Source organism: Podarcis cretensis (genome assembly GCF_951804945.1).
Source record: "Podarcis cretensis genome assembly, chromosome: Z".
Taxonomy (NCBI): domain Eukaryota; kingdom Metazoa; phylum Chordata; class Lepidosauria; order Squamata; family Lacertidae; genus Podarcis; species Podarcis cretensis.
In genome coordinates, this window is record NC_137184.1 from 9910287 (window position 1) to 9923205 (window position 12919).

A 12919-nucleotide genomic window follows, 5' to 3' on the forward strand; every position below is an offset into this window, starting at 1 on the left:
AGAAAGAATCAAAGGTGTAACAAGTGGGACCAGGCTAAGGAGCTGCATGTGAGTGAGCTGGAAGAGATTGATGCTGCAGGAACTGGGGATAGAGACATGACTTGCTCTGTGTGGGATCTAGAGCTGTGACGAATGGAAAAGCAATATATTTCGGAGTGTTGATACAGTGAGCCCCTCCATCCTATGCCCAAGGGGTGTGTGTGTGTGTGTGTGTGTGTGTGTGTGTGTAAATCAAACTGTATATCCTAAAGACTCCACAGTCTCTGTTGACCTTCTTACCAGAGGAACCGAGCCCTGGATAAGTGTACAACCCCACATCCACTGCTTAGGGTGGCATGCAACATCTAACATCCACACAAGCTTTCTGCAAGCAGATCAGGATGACTGCTTGAGCATCAGACCCCAATTTGATTGGCTAACCAAAACATCTGTTCGTTCCATTCATCTCCTTTGTTTAAAATCCCCTGTGAAACAGTAGCATGCCTCCAAATGGTGTCATGGGGTAATGTTACCTTTTCTCGCCAGTATTAAAACCTTGTGAGTTTCATTCCGCCGCAGGTTTTCTGCAGTTTCGCAGCAGCGCTTAAAAGCTGCTATGCAAAGGCGACCACCAGACTTAATGCGGTTGGCTCTCTCGGCACAAGTTTGCATGATGGGATACAGTTCTGCTCCAGTTCTACAGCAGTCCCGAAGGTCTTGTCTTTTAAAGTAGGTTACTGAAATGACAATACATAATGCTAGTCTCTTTCTCATGGCATAGTAAAATCAGTACCAGTTTCAGGTTTGGGGCGTCTCCCTGTTAGGGATGTGGATAAAATTTATTATGGGAGTCCCCTTTCCCCATTTTCATTTCTTTTTGAATTTGCGTACTGCCTTCCTACATTGCTGTTAGGGATGGAGGGAATCTGTATGCATTTAAAGCTAAATCTTATCAAATTCAGACTTTCTGAAACAAGATGTGCAATGAAACACAAGCTGGCCTTTGAAATCATCTGAGTTTTGCAATGCAATACTCCAGTGAAATAATGCTTACAGGAATGCATATATTAGATGGAAGTGCGCATAAAAATGAAAATATAAGTGAAAAATAACATACAGAAATGCATTATATTAGGGGATATTGCTTCCAAGAATGATGGATTTAAAAGAGGATTTTTTAATATTCCCAAATCCCCTATAGAATGTGAACTGAATTTAAGACTGAAAAACCAAAACTGATGGATTCTTCCATCCCTAATTTACAAGGCAGTTTACAAGTCATTGTGAAAAACATGACTATAAAAATAAATACAACAGTTACTCAACAGGGAGAAATTTAATTTTGTTTGCATTTTTATGAGAAACTTCCTAATTTATGCTTCTCAAACCAATTATGAGCTGAAAAGCAGCTTTCCTTTGCAATTCATACTTCATAAAAGTTTGTGATGCAGTTCTCCAACCAAATAATGTATATAAAAATGCATATAATAGAGAAATTGTGTGCAGTAAACACATAATATGTGGAAACAACATTAAAAGTCATTAGCAGGGAAAATGGATTTCAAAAGTGTGCATATTAGTTAAAGCTTTATACAAAATTTTGTATAATGGGAGAAATGTTCACTAATATTTCCATGAGCATTTTTTTAAATTGCAGATTGATGCAGAAATGTAGAGAACTGAATATAAGTTTGGAAAAATGAGAAACCAAGAGAAGATGAAATAGACAGATCTATCTGTCCCTGTCCTCTGGGCAAAATGTTAAATTCGACTCCCATCTGTGGCAGCCACTCCCCATCTTAAGTTACCCATAATGCAATGCCCTAGCCCTTAGATCTATGAAATCATAGATATGATTAACAAAACCAAATATATTTCCCACAAATCGCTTGGTTCCCCTCTTCAACACAAAAAATGCTATTGAGTAAAACATCTGATATATGCTGTACCCATTTTGTCAATTTCCTCTTCAATGGTGGACCGTGAGGATCTTACAACAGATTGACAAGCTTCATCTGCGGAAACAAATCAAAGATAAAACCAGTGGCAATGGAGAGAAACGTGATTTTATAAAGCTGGCAGTGAAATGAAAAAGCCTTGACAACCTAGATATTTAGGGAGGACTTGCAAAAAGGTGTCACTTTGTGGTTAAAAGGGATGGGGGGCACCTGTTTCTGTTGAATCATCAGCATTTGCATTGGTCAGGAAGGTGAGTCCAGCCCTTCGAAACACGTCCACATTGCTTTGTCCGCCACCAGCACCACAACCAAGGTCACTTGTTTCCAACTGCAAAAGTGCCTATGGGGGGAGGAAAAGGACAAGAGGGGAGGACTATTTTCAGCTTATATTATCAGGGGTAAGAAACCTGTGAGCCTCCAAATGCCACTCCCACCTTCCCTGACCATTGGTCATGCTGGCTAAGGATAATGGGAGTGGGAGGGCCTAGGAAACACCATATACAGTGGTACCTCTGGTTACATACTTAATTCGTTCCGGAGGTCTGTTCTTAACCTGAAACTGTTCTTAACCTGAAGCACCACTTTAGCTAATGGGGCCTCCCGTTGTGGCCGCGCTGCCGAAGCCTGATTTCTGTTCTCATCCTGAAGCAAAGTTCTTAACATGAGGTACTATTTCTGGGTTAGCGGAGTCTGTAACCTGAACTGTATGTAACCTGTAATTTAAAACCACTGTACCACTGTAATTTAAAACAAGGATGAGGAACCTGCGACCTTCCACATGTCACTGGACTACAACTCACATCATCTACTACCATTGGACTTCAACTTACACCTGCCCCAGCCAGCATGGCCAATGGTCAGAGATAATGAGAGTTGGAGTCAAACAATATTACATTCTGTATATTTAAATGAACTTATTCAAATATTATATATTCGTTGTCAATATTTGCATGCTGTAAATATGAAACATAGATGTAGGGAAACTCAGGCCCAGGAGCCAAATGTGACCCTCTCCCGAAGTCAGATTACTCACTGGCCCTGCTTTGCACCCTCCTCGAGTGTTTTTGCCTGGCCAGAATGTGTCCTTGAGCTCTGGGAATGCTCCTTATTTGTCTAGCTAGAGAGAGGTATGTGAATGTGTGCAGTAACTAGACTACTGCATGAAGTTAACATTTATATTCACAGTTCTGCCCACCATGGGCATGTGTGCCCCCAGAGGGTGGCCCCAGAGGGATTGAGGCCCTTGGGCTGAGAAAGGTTCCCTGCCCTGGTGTAACACAATGCAAACAGGTTTTTGTTTTGTTTTGTTTGGAGCATAAGTACGCAACTCTTTCCATGGGCCTTGTCTTCAATCTTGTGATGCCGTAGATTGCCACATCCATAGATGACAAAGCAACCAAAGAGTCAAACTGGGTTTTCAAAGAAAGCAAAATGGAATCTCCTGGGCTGTGTGACCTTTCACTTGTTGATAATTTAACCTATATAGGAGAAGAGAGGGGGAAAGAGGATTCACTAAAGGAAATCCATTATTTCAGTGGTACCTAACTGGGTCCCAGTTTTCTCTAAAGTGTGCATTTAAAAAAAAAAAAAATACACACACACAATAGAGAAATTCACACTCCTCTAAGGTTTGAAATTCAGTTTTCCCCCCAAGTAGCAAACCTTGAGTCCTAGTTCTGGGAGAAAGGCAATACATACATACATACATACATACATACATACATGTATACATAACTGGGGTTCAGCATACATATAAATCTATATATTAGTTGGAGGTGGGGAATTAAAAATGCATTGTTATTTTGTGCAAGATTACTTCGCAAAAATGTGCTTTTAGGCAATGTTGCTTTAGCAAAAGGTGTTCTCATAAAAATTTTCATGAGGACAATTTTAATCTTTTTTAAAGATGCAATGAAATAAATTGCAAAGTGATGTGGGGAAGTGTTCAGAAAAATGAGAAGAAAAATGGGAGAAACCAAACTGGTCAGTGTCACCCACCCATTACATGTTACTCACCTCAAGGCTGTTTCCACATTTCTGTTCTACATTTAACCAGACTGAATCAGCTACCAACTCTGCAGCTCCCTCTCCTGTAACTATGTAGTAGACAAGTAGGCGGGCTGAAGGGACCATTTCCTTCGTTAGCTGAAATCTTAGACTTTGATAAGTGGAGTCTTTAACTCTCTCCTGAGTCCCGTGGGCTTTTATTTTCCCTTTGGATAAGATCTAAAGGAAAGGAGGAAAGGAAGTAAGTTAAAAACAATGGGCTTTGGATGAGAGAGAGAGAGAGAGAGAGAGATATCCAGGGAAGGCTGGGAGAGAACCCTACTTGAAACATGGAGACCTGCTTCCAATCAGTGCAGACCATACTGGGCTTGGCCCTGACTCAGCCACTGGCAGAGGAAGAGGAGTGGGGGGGGAGCACACCACCCCCAGCAGCATGATCCCGGTGGGGTGCCATCGCGGCTGCCCCCCCACTGCACTGGGCGCCACGCCCCCGCAGGTGGTGTGCCATGCTCCCAGGACATGCGCCACACCCCTGTAGGTGGCATGTCATGCCCCCGGGACACGCGCCAGCCCCGCCTCCGCTTGCTGCCCCCGCCCCGGTGACGGAGCATGAAGCTCTGCCACTGGATTCAGCATAAGGCAGCTTCCTACAAAACTGACATTGAGAATCAACAATGTGCTTTGCTTGATGAAACCCTAAAAATGCCAGAGTAATTGGCAGTGAAATTGAAGAGGGCAATTTCAAAGTGTTAGCAGAGTGTAACGTGCTCTAGAGCTACAATTATTAAGGTGTCAAATCTTTCTGAGACATATCATAGCAGGAGGTGATTTACAAGACAACATGTTGTGTGGCAAGTCTATTGGGTTGTATCTAGTGTTAGTCCTACTCAGAACAGACCCATGGAAATTATTTGACCTAAGTTAATCATGGTCCTTAACTTCAACAAATCCACTCTCAGTAAGACTGGTACTGGATACAACCCCCTATCCACTGCTTAGAAGAAGCTCTTTGCACTTCTCTTCTCGTTCAGAATGGAAGGGTAGACGGGTGTCCAATCCTGGCAGCAAATGAGATGTTGGCATGTTTAAGCGGGGGGGGGGGGAGGTTTCAACGTAGGAGAAAATGAGCCAGTGCAGACCTGAGCAGTAACAGTGAAAGGTCTCATGCACATTATGAGTGACTGAGACCCTTTGTGGGCGCCATAGGAGGTATATGTAAGCAACACTGGTGCTTCTGCTTTAGTATACATAACACTGAAGAAAGCATAGTGAGAGACAGACTTAAATACTTGTGAATTTGCTGGTCTTTTGTGTCTCCCGAAATCTCCTGACTGAGGTGGCCGCTTCATGGAATGCAATGGCAGGATGAGACCTGGAAGCTTGAGGGACAATTCAATGCAATTCAAGACAACACATTAAGAGGCAAGTGGGTTGTTTTTTTCTGTGCGTACCACATAGCTATAGTGATGTATTTTATCAAGATAGTGGCTTGATGGGTGTATGTTGATGTGAAGGGTATCACCCACACGTAGCAATTGGTGGTTTGAAGCCCAGTCGATATACAGGTAACTTCCACTGAGGGAAACATATGATTTTGCCTCGTAGCTTTCACTGGCCTGGTTTTCTTCTGGTAAACTGGTATCTGCGGTTTTTATCTGGAAATGATGGGAAACAAAATGAATTTAAATCCACCTGGGCAATAAGAGTCTAAAAAAATTCCAAGTCAGCAAGCAGGAAGGTCTAGGAAACATCAGTCGCTCAGAAGATAAGCACTGCATGCAGAAGGTCCCTGGTTCAAACCCCAGCAACTCCATGTAGCGCTTAGAGTTCCGGCTACATGAAACACTGATGAGTCCCTACCAGTCTGTGTAGGCTATGTTGAGCTAGATGAACCAATGGTCTGACTCAGCATAGTGCAGCTTCCTTTTTTTCCTATAACCTCCTATCAGCTGAGGGTCCACTTATTTTGTCATGACTGCCATTGCTTCCCCCACACTCTGGGAACCTGAGGGTGCCATGAGAGCCACTGACAAGTCAGCATTGACACTACCAAACAAGGTAAACCAATGATCAATATAACGGATGAATCAATTAAATGTTGTGGTTCAAGTCTTAACATGAAACACATCTCATTTACCCAACACCTCTTGCTGTCAAGTTTCTAAATATGGTTTAAGACAGGCACTCCCCCTCCCTTGGGGGGGCACACACACAGTATACTTTTTAATAGTATTTTTTGTTGTAATGCACTGTGTTTAAATATAAAAATCCAGTTTTCAAGGTCACCCATCTGAACTAGAAAGCAGGGCGGGGAATGTTCCAAATGCGCTGCACACAGGCCAAAATATACAGTCTCAAAGTACAGCCTGTACAAGAACGGAAACCCGAAAAGAATTTAACTCACTCGAAACTCCAGCACTTTGCAGTCAGAAGGAATATTAACCACAAATAAAGCTGTCCCGTCGTTCTGGCTTGTTTGCCTTCTCCCAGATTCTGCACCTTCTTGAACTAACACGTTCTCTTCCATTTGCTCATTGAAAGCAGTAGCCGTGAAGACAATGGGTATGTTTCTAGCAGGGGCATCTGCCGTATCCTTCACCTGCACCTATTAGCACAGAAACAAAATCATTTCACTATAATACAATCTTCTTTTAAAGCAGGGACGGGGAAGCTCTTTTCAACCTGAGGGCCACCTTCCATGGGCCATGGGCCAGCTAGGGGCAAAAGTGAGCAGAGCAACAGGTGTCATTTTTACCTTTGCACTGTTGAGTAGTTTACAACACAGACACATACGATCCTAAAATTCTCCCCGAAAAAAACACCAAGTTAGCTGTTCTACATACACTTGCTAGAAAACTTGATACTGATTAGGATCCAGTCAATGTATAAATCTCAGATAAAGATTTTTGTGTGAAAGAGAAAGCTTCTATCCACAGAATCACAGAATCATAGCACTGTAGAGTTGGAAAGGGACCCTAACGATCATCTAGCCCAGTGTTTCCCAACCTTGGGCCTCCAGCTGTTTTTGGACTACAACTCCCATCAACCTTAGCTAGTAAGACCAGTGATCAGGGATGATGGGAATTGTAGTCCGAAAACAGTTGGAGGCCCATGGTTGGGAAACACTGATCTAGCCCAACCTCTGCAATGCAGGAATATGCAGCTGTCCCATAAGGGGAATGAACCTGCAACCTTGGAGTCATCAGCACCACGCTCTAACCAACTGAGCTATCCTTGAGATTTTCGAGGCTGTGCCCATGTATTAAGACAAGCCACCCGAAAGCTATCTGGAGTTAATTACTTTCGCTTCAGGCAAAATGAGTCTTACAAAATTAAGGCTTAGTGTTATGCCCTCAGTGTTTCCGAATGGTATCTATAAGGAAATTGCCCTTGGGGCACCATTTCTTTGTGTTTCCTTCTGCTCGCTACATCACCCAGTGTCCTCTACATAAATAACTGTCTGAGTGCGCTGCTCTGGTTCGCCAGAAGTGGCTTAGTCATGCTGGCCACATGACCCGGAAGCTGTACACCGGCTCCCTCGGCCAGTAAAGCAAGATGAGCGCTGTTAAGTTGTGGGCGAACATATCAGACGACACAGCGATTCTTCCAAAACAGCTCTTTATTTGTAAGCTGGAACAGAACTGAACTGAAGGGCTCAGTCAGCCTGCTTATATAGAGCTCCAGTACCATGTTACTGTAACAACTTTCTAAAACTATCCAATCACTGAACGTCACTTTCAATCCTGCATTTGCATAACTATCTACAGGATCCCACTGCTGGCCCAGGGTGAGAACTTCAGTACATAACAAGTGCCGCAACCCCAGAGTTGTCTGCAACTAGACCTAATGGTCAGGGGTCCCTTTACCTTTACTATAGCCACAGCAAGGAGTGGGGATCAAAACATCAAGTGGTTTTGTGTGCATTCTGCTATTGGACAAGGAAAATTATGTTACCTTGCATGCATCTCTATTTGATTTAGCTGCCAGGAAAGTAAGAGCCAAATTTTTGGCTTTGCTGTGAATGTTATGGCTTACAGCTAAACAAATAAACGTGTTAATACTCTTACTACTGCTGAACTCTACACTCTGTACAGGTAAACAACAAGGGAATGAAGCACAGCCAGATAAGGTGTGACCTGGGGAGAGTCTGAGGGCCAGATAGTGAGGCTTAGAGGCCTACATTCTCTTCTCTCTCTCTCTCTCTCAAACACACACACACACACACACACACACACATAGGCCTGAGGCACATCACCCACATTTTAAACCATTTTCTTGTACAAAATATCTGTATTCTTTTATTATTAGGAATCAGAGACAGGTAACTGTTACCACATACAGTATATAATAGCAATAAAGGGATTCCCAGTTTAGTTGTAAATCTGAGCTGAAACCCTCTACAGTTTTTCACAGGCATTGACAGCAGTGTCAAAAATAACATCCATTTTCAATTAATTTTTGGCATATTTATTGTTGTGAACCACCATGAGACCTATGGATATAGGGTGGCATGCAAATTTAGTAAATAATAAAAAAATAATTGTTGAGTAAATGTTTGCTTATTTATGTATATTGCCTTCACTTTCGGTTGCCTTCAGTTGCCCTCAATCCTGCTATCACATAGCCAAATATGATTGGCTATGTGGTGCTGTGATGCCATCCTGTTCACTGCCGTGGGATTCCTGATTGAATGGGACCAACCCATGTGACCAGGAAGCACAAAGAAACAGCATCAAGGGGAAATCTGCCAAAGGAGCAGCAGCCAGATGAAACACTGGCACCAAACAGAACCGGGTGGGGAGAGAGATGGCAAATACTTGCACAAACTAAGTGGATTTATTTGGGAACATTTCTAACTTACTATCACACCAAGTAATAATGTTCTAAAAGGTAAAGGTACCCCTGCCCGTACGGGCCAGTCGTGTCCAACTCTGGGGTTGTGCGCCCATCTCACTTAAGAGGCCGGGGGCCAGCGCTGTCCGCAGACACTTCCAGGTCACGTGGCCAGCGTGACGAAGCTGCTCTGGCGAGCCAGCACCAGCGCAGCACATGGAAACGCCATTTACCTTCCCGCTATAAAGCGGTACCTATTTATCTACTTGCACTTAGGGGTGCTTTTGAACTGCTAGGTGGGCAGGAGCTGGGACCGAAAGACGGGAGCTCACCCCACCGCGAGGATTCGAACCGCCGACCATGCGATCAGCAAGCCCTAGGCACTGAGGTTTTACCCACAGCGCCACCTGTGTCCCCTAATAATGTTCTACCATATGCTTTATACCTCTCCAATTTGGAAAAGAGGAAGAAATTTTATTTAGTTCACTTTTAAAGGAAAATGTGCCAAAGCTGCACTTTATAAAATAATACTATGCCAGCCTGCATTCGTTCCTCATTTAATCTGGATTTCCCCATTCTCATTCATTCATTCAAAGCATTTATACTGTTCGCTTCAGCTGGAAAACCTCCCAGAGTGGCTTACAAATTGATTTAAAAAACAAACAGTCCCTGCCCTCTTACTTAAAATCTAAAAAGACATGGCAGGTGGTGGGGAGGGAAGAGGAAAACAAGCAAATTAATTTTTCTGGGGGAAATCTAATTAAGTTGTGTTTGTTTGATCCTGTTACTGGTGATCAGCTGGCAATCTCTGAACAATCAATTTACATCTTTAAGCCCCCTCATCCAGACACAAACTAATATTCTTCCTTAGAAGGAGTAGGTGCTGCATGGGAGCAGGGATCTCATGATGTTGTTATTAAAGTATTATGGTAATTCCGCTGAGTGTGCATTTCCTTTAGTCATGTTAACCAACCTTAATATAGAAGGGGAGTCCAGGCTTCACAAAAAGAGGAGTAGCAACCAAATTGAGTTTGTAAGGTGACAGAACATAATGGACACTGAAAAGTTCACTGTCTTCGCTATGGCCACCTAGCAAAAAAATTAGATGTTTCTTGTGAGAACAGGACTGAATACAAAAAACAACACCAGTGTCATGTTAGCCATCCTGAGTTTCTTTCAGAAATAAGCTTTGTTTAGAACAAAATAAATAACTATTCTAGTATGAATTTTGGCAAATAAATGAACGTTCATGGTTTGTTTAAGAAATATTGCCTTTATTGATAATTTAAGTATTTCTTGTAAACAACTTAGAGGCTTTACTACAAGTAAAGTGGTATATATCAAGTGGTCTATATTAACAAATGCAATAAATAGATAGTAAATTTATATCATGGTTCCCCCTTACTTTTCTTTAAACTAAAATGCTGCAACCTTTCTTCATAGGCAAGTTGCTCCACCCCCTTGCTAATTTTGGTTGCCTTTTTTCTGAAACTTTTCCAACTCTACACTATCCTTTTTGACATGAGGTGACCAGAACTGAACATGGTATTCCAAGTGTGGTCACACCCAGTGCTCCCCCCACCTGAAAAAAATGTTTAGAGATACTCTCATTTTCCTGCTCATATTGAAATACTGCCCCTCAATGAGGCCAAACTTAGATTCACAAAATGTTTAGGGGTATGCGTACACGTGCGTCCCCCCAGAAAAAAGCACTGGTCACACAATATGACATAAGTGGGGCCAGAGATAGAGTGTGTGTGAACATGAGATAATTACCTGTGGATTCCAGCACTGAAGCGGCAATATAAAGTATTGCGCCATCAAGCTCTTGGAGACTGCCGTAACCTATTTCATCAACAGCCACTTTGCTGTTAAAATTGCACTCTGCTAATCCGTTCTCCATCTGATGATCAAGATGCATAACAGTATCAGAAACTATCCAGGAACAGAGACAGTTTTATTCATTTTATTTACAAAAAAATCTATACCACCCTTCATCCAATGATTTCAAGGAGGTTTAAAAAAATACAGTTATGTTTCATCTGCACTATACATTTAAAGCAGTATCATACCACTCTAAACAACCATGGCTCCCCCCCCCCCAGAATCCTGGGAATTGTAGTTTGCTAAAAATGCTGAGAGTTGCTGAGAGAACTCCTTTCCCCTTCATCTATATACAATTCTCAGGGTGGTTTTACTGTACAACCCTCTTCCCAGGGAACTCTGGGAACTGTAGCCTTGTAAGGTGAATAGATCCACTAATTTCAGGGGTCAAATCTGAATATAACTTAATTGAATGCAGTATATACTGCCAATCCTGGCCCAATGGCATTGGCTGCCAATCACTTTCTGGGCACAATTCCAAGTGCTGATTTTGACCTACAAAGCCTTAAAAGACTCAGGACCACAATACCTCCAGGCCTGCCTCTCCCCTTACAAACTGACCTGGACCTTGCAATCACCACCTGAGGCCTAGGACCCTCGTACCTACGGGACCGCCTCTCCCGGTATGCCCCACGGAGAGTCTCAAGGTTCATAAATAGCAACACCCTAGAGGTCCCAGGCCCTAAGGAAATTAGATTAGCTTCAACCAGAGCCAGGGCCTTTTCAACTCTGGCTCCGGCCTGGTGGAACGCTCTGCCTCATGAGACCAGGGCCCTGCAGGATCTGATTTCTTTCCGCAGGGCCTGTAAGATAGAGTTGTTCCGCCCGGCCTTTGGCTTGGAGCCAATTTGATTCCCTCCCCCTCTTTCCTTTTCCTTTTTCCTTTCTCCTCCTGTGATGAGGCTACATTTTAATATTTTAATGTTTCAATATTTTAATGTTGTGTTTTAATTTTGTTTTTAAGTTGTATTCATTCAACATGTTTTTATTATTGCTTGTTAGCCGCCTTGGCTGGGGAGGGTGGGGTATAAATAAAAAATTATTATTATTATTATTATTATTATTATTATTATTATTATATGTGTGCCTTCGCCGTAAGAGACCTGAGGGGTGGCAGCACAAGAATGGGCCTCTTCTGCAGTGGCTCCTTGACTGTGAAATGCTCTCACCAGGGAGGCTTGCCTGGCGCCTTCATTATATATTGTTAGACACTAGGCAAAAACTCCTATTCTCCCAGGGTTTTGGCTAATTAAACAATCTATGGCCTTTTAAACGGGTGGGGGTATTGTTTTTGTTTGCTGCTGTTATTATTATTATTATTTTCTATACTGTAAACCACCTTGTGATCCTCGGATGAAGGGTGGTATAGAAATTTTAACGACAACACTGATAGGGCCATGGGTTCCTTATTCCTGGCATAAAGCAATACAGCGGCATACAGTCAACCAATTAGACTTGGATAGCATCCTGCAACACAGTGTCAACATAAGCCATTTCACACTATTGCGATGATACCCATTTCTAGCACCAAAGTGTTCATCAGTGGGATGGCTGACTGATTCACTTTTGAAATCAGGACACTAAAAAGAACAAAAATAACTTCATTCGTTGACCTAGTTTTTGGGACAAATGCTTCTGAATCCTGAAAGGAGCACCAAAATAGTTGGCAGTTGTTTGCCGAATTACAAATCCTGGCAACTCTGAAGTACGTTTCTCATTTTTAGCTGATCTGAAGAATGAAAAATTCTAAAGAACACCAATGTTTTCTTGCCTGGAAAATATATTGGCATCTGCCCAAGTAATAGCAAATATTTCAAACTGAGTTCCCAGAAGCAGCTGGAAATGGAAGCAGTTCAAAGACATGCACTCTCACCCACTCAAGGGAGGACCTGGCTGGAAGCCGGGTCTGCATCATCTTAAATCCAAGTAACTGATGTTTAAGTGGCTTGTGGACTGGGCTGTTAGTTAAAATGTGGAAATGGTTGGCTTCCAAGTCAAAGCATTTATATATTTTTAAAGAGTGGAGATTTGGGATGAGGGGAGAAATTCAGTTGGGTTTGCATTTTAATTAACACTGAAACAATGCACCACCCAAAATGGTTTTGTTTTGTTTTTAAATTCTCCAATTCAAAAGTGTCCAAATTGCATATATGTACATAAATGTGTATTGTTAGTGAAAAATATCCACATTAAAAATGCATGTATTGTATATAATATATATATAAAAGTGAAAATAACACAAAAAATGCACATGTTGC

General features: G+C 42.3%; 1 protein-coding gene across 3 annotated transcripts in view; it reads right to left on the bottom strand.

Annotated features, from left to right (window-relative positions):
* Window positions 1–12919, bottom strand: part of C5 (complement C5) — a 76330-nt gene that overhangs the window by 42629 nt on the left and 20782 nt on the right. For all 3 annotated transcript variants that reach the window (XM_079961899.1, XM_079961898.1, XM_079961900.1), the window contains exons 9-17: window positions 10554–10680; window positions 9751–9866; window positions 6349–6549; window positions 5396–5599; window positions 3954–4163; window positions 3266–3415; window positions 2148–2277; window positions 1929–1994; window positions 513–716 (exon numbers count right to left, since the gene is read on the bottom strand). In XM_079961899.1, coding sequence (XP_079818025.1) covers window positions 513–716; window positions 1929–1994; window positions 2148–2277; window positions 3266–3415; window positions 3954–4163; window positions 5396–5599; window positions 6349–6549; window positions 9751–9866; window positions 10554–10680 — 1408 coding nt within the window. The remainder of the gene's footprint in view (window positions 1–512; window positions 717–1928; window positions 1995–2147; window positions 2278–3265; window positions 3416–3953; window positions 4164–5395; window positions 5600–6348; window positions 6550–9750; window positions 9867–10553; window positions 10681–12919) is intronic.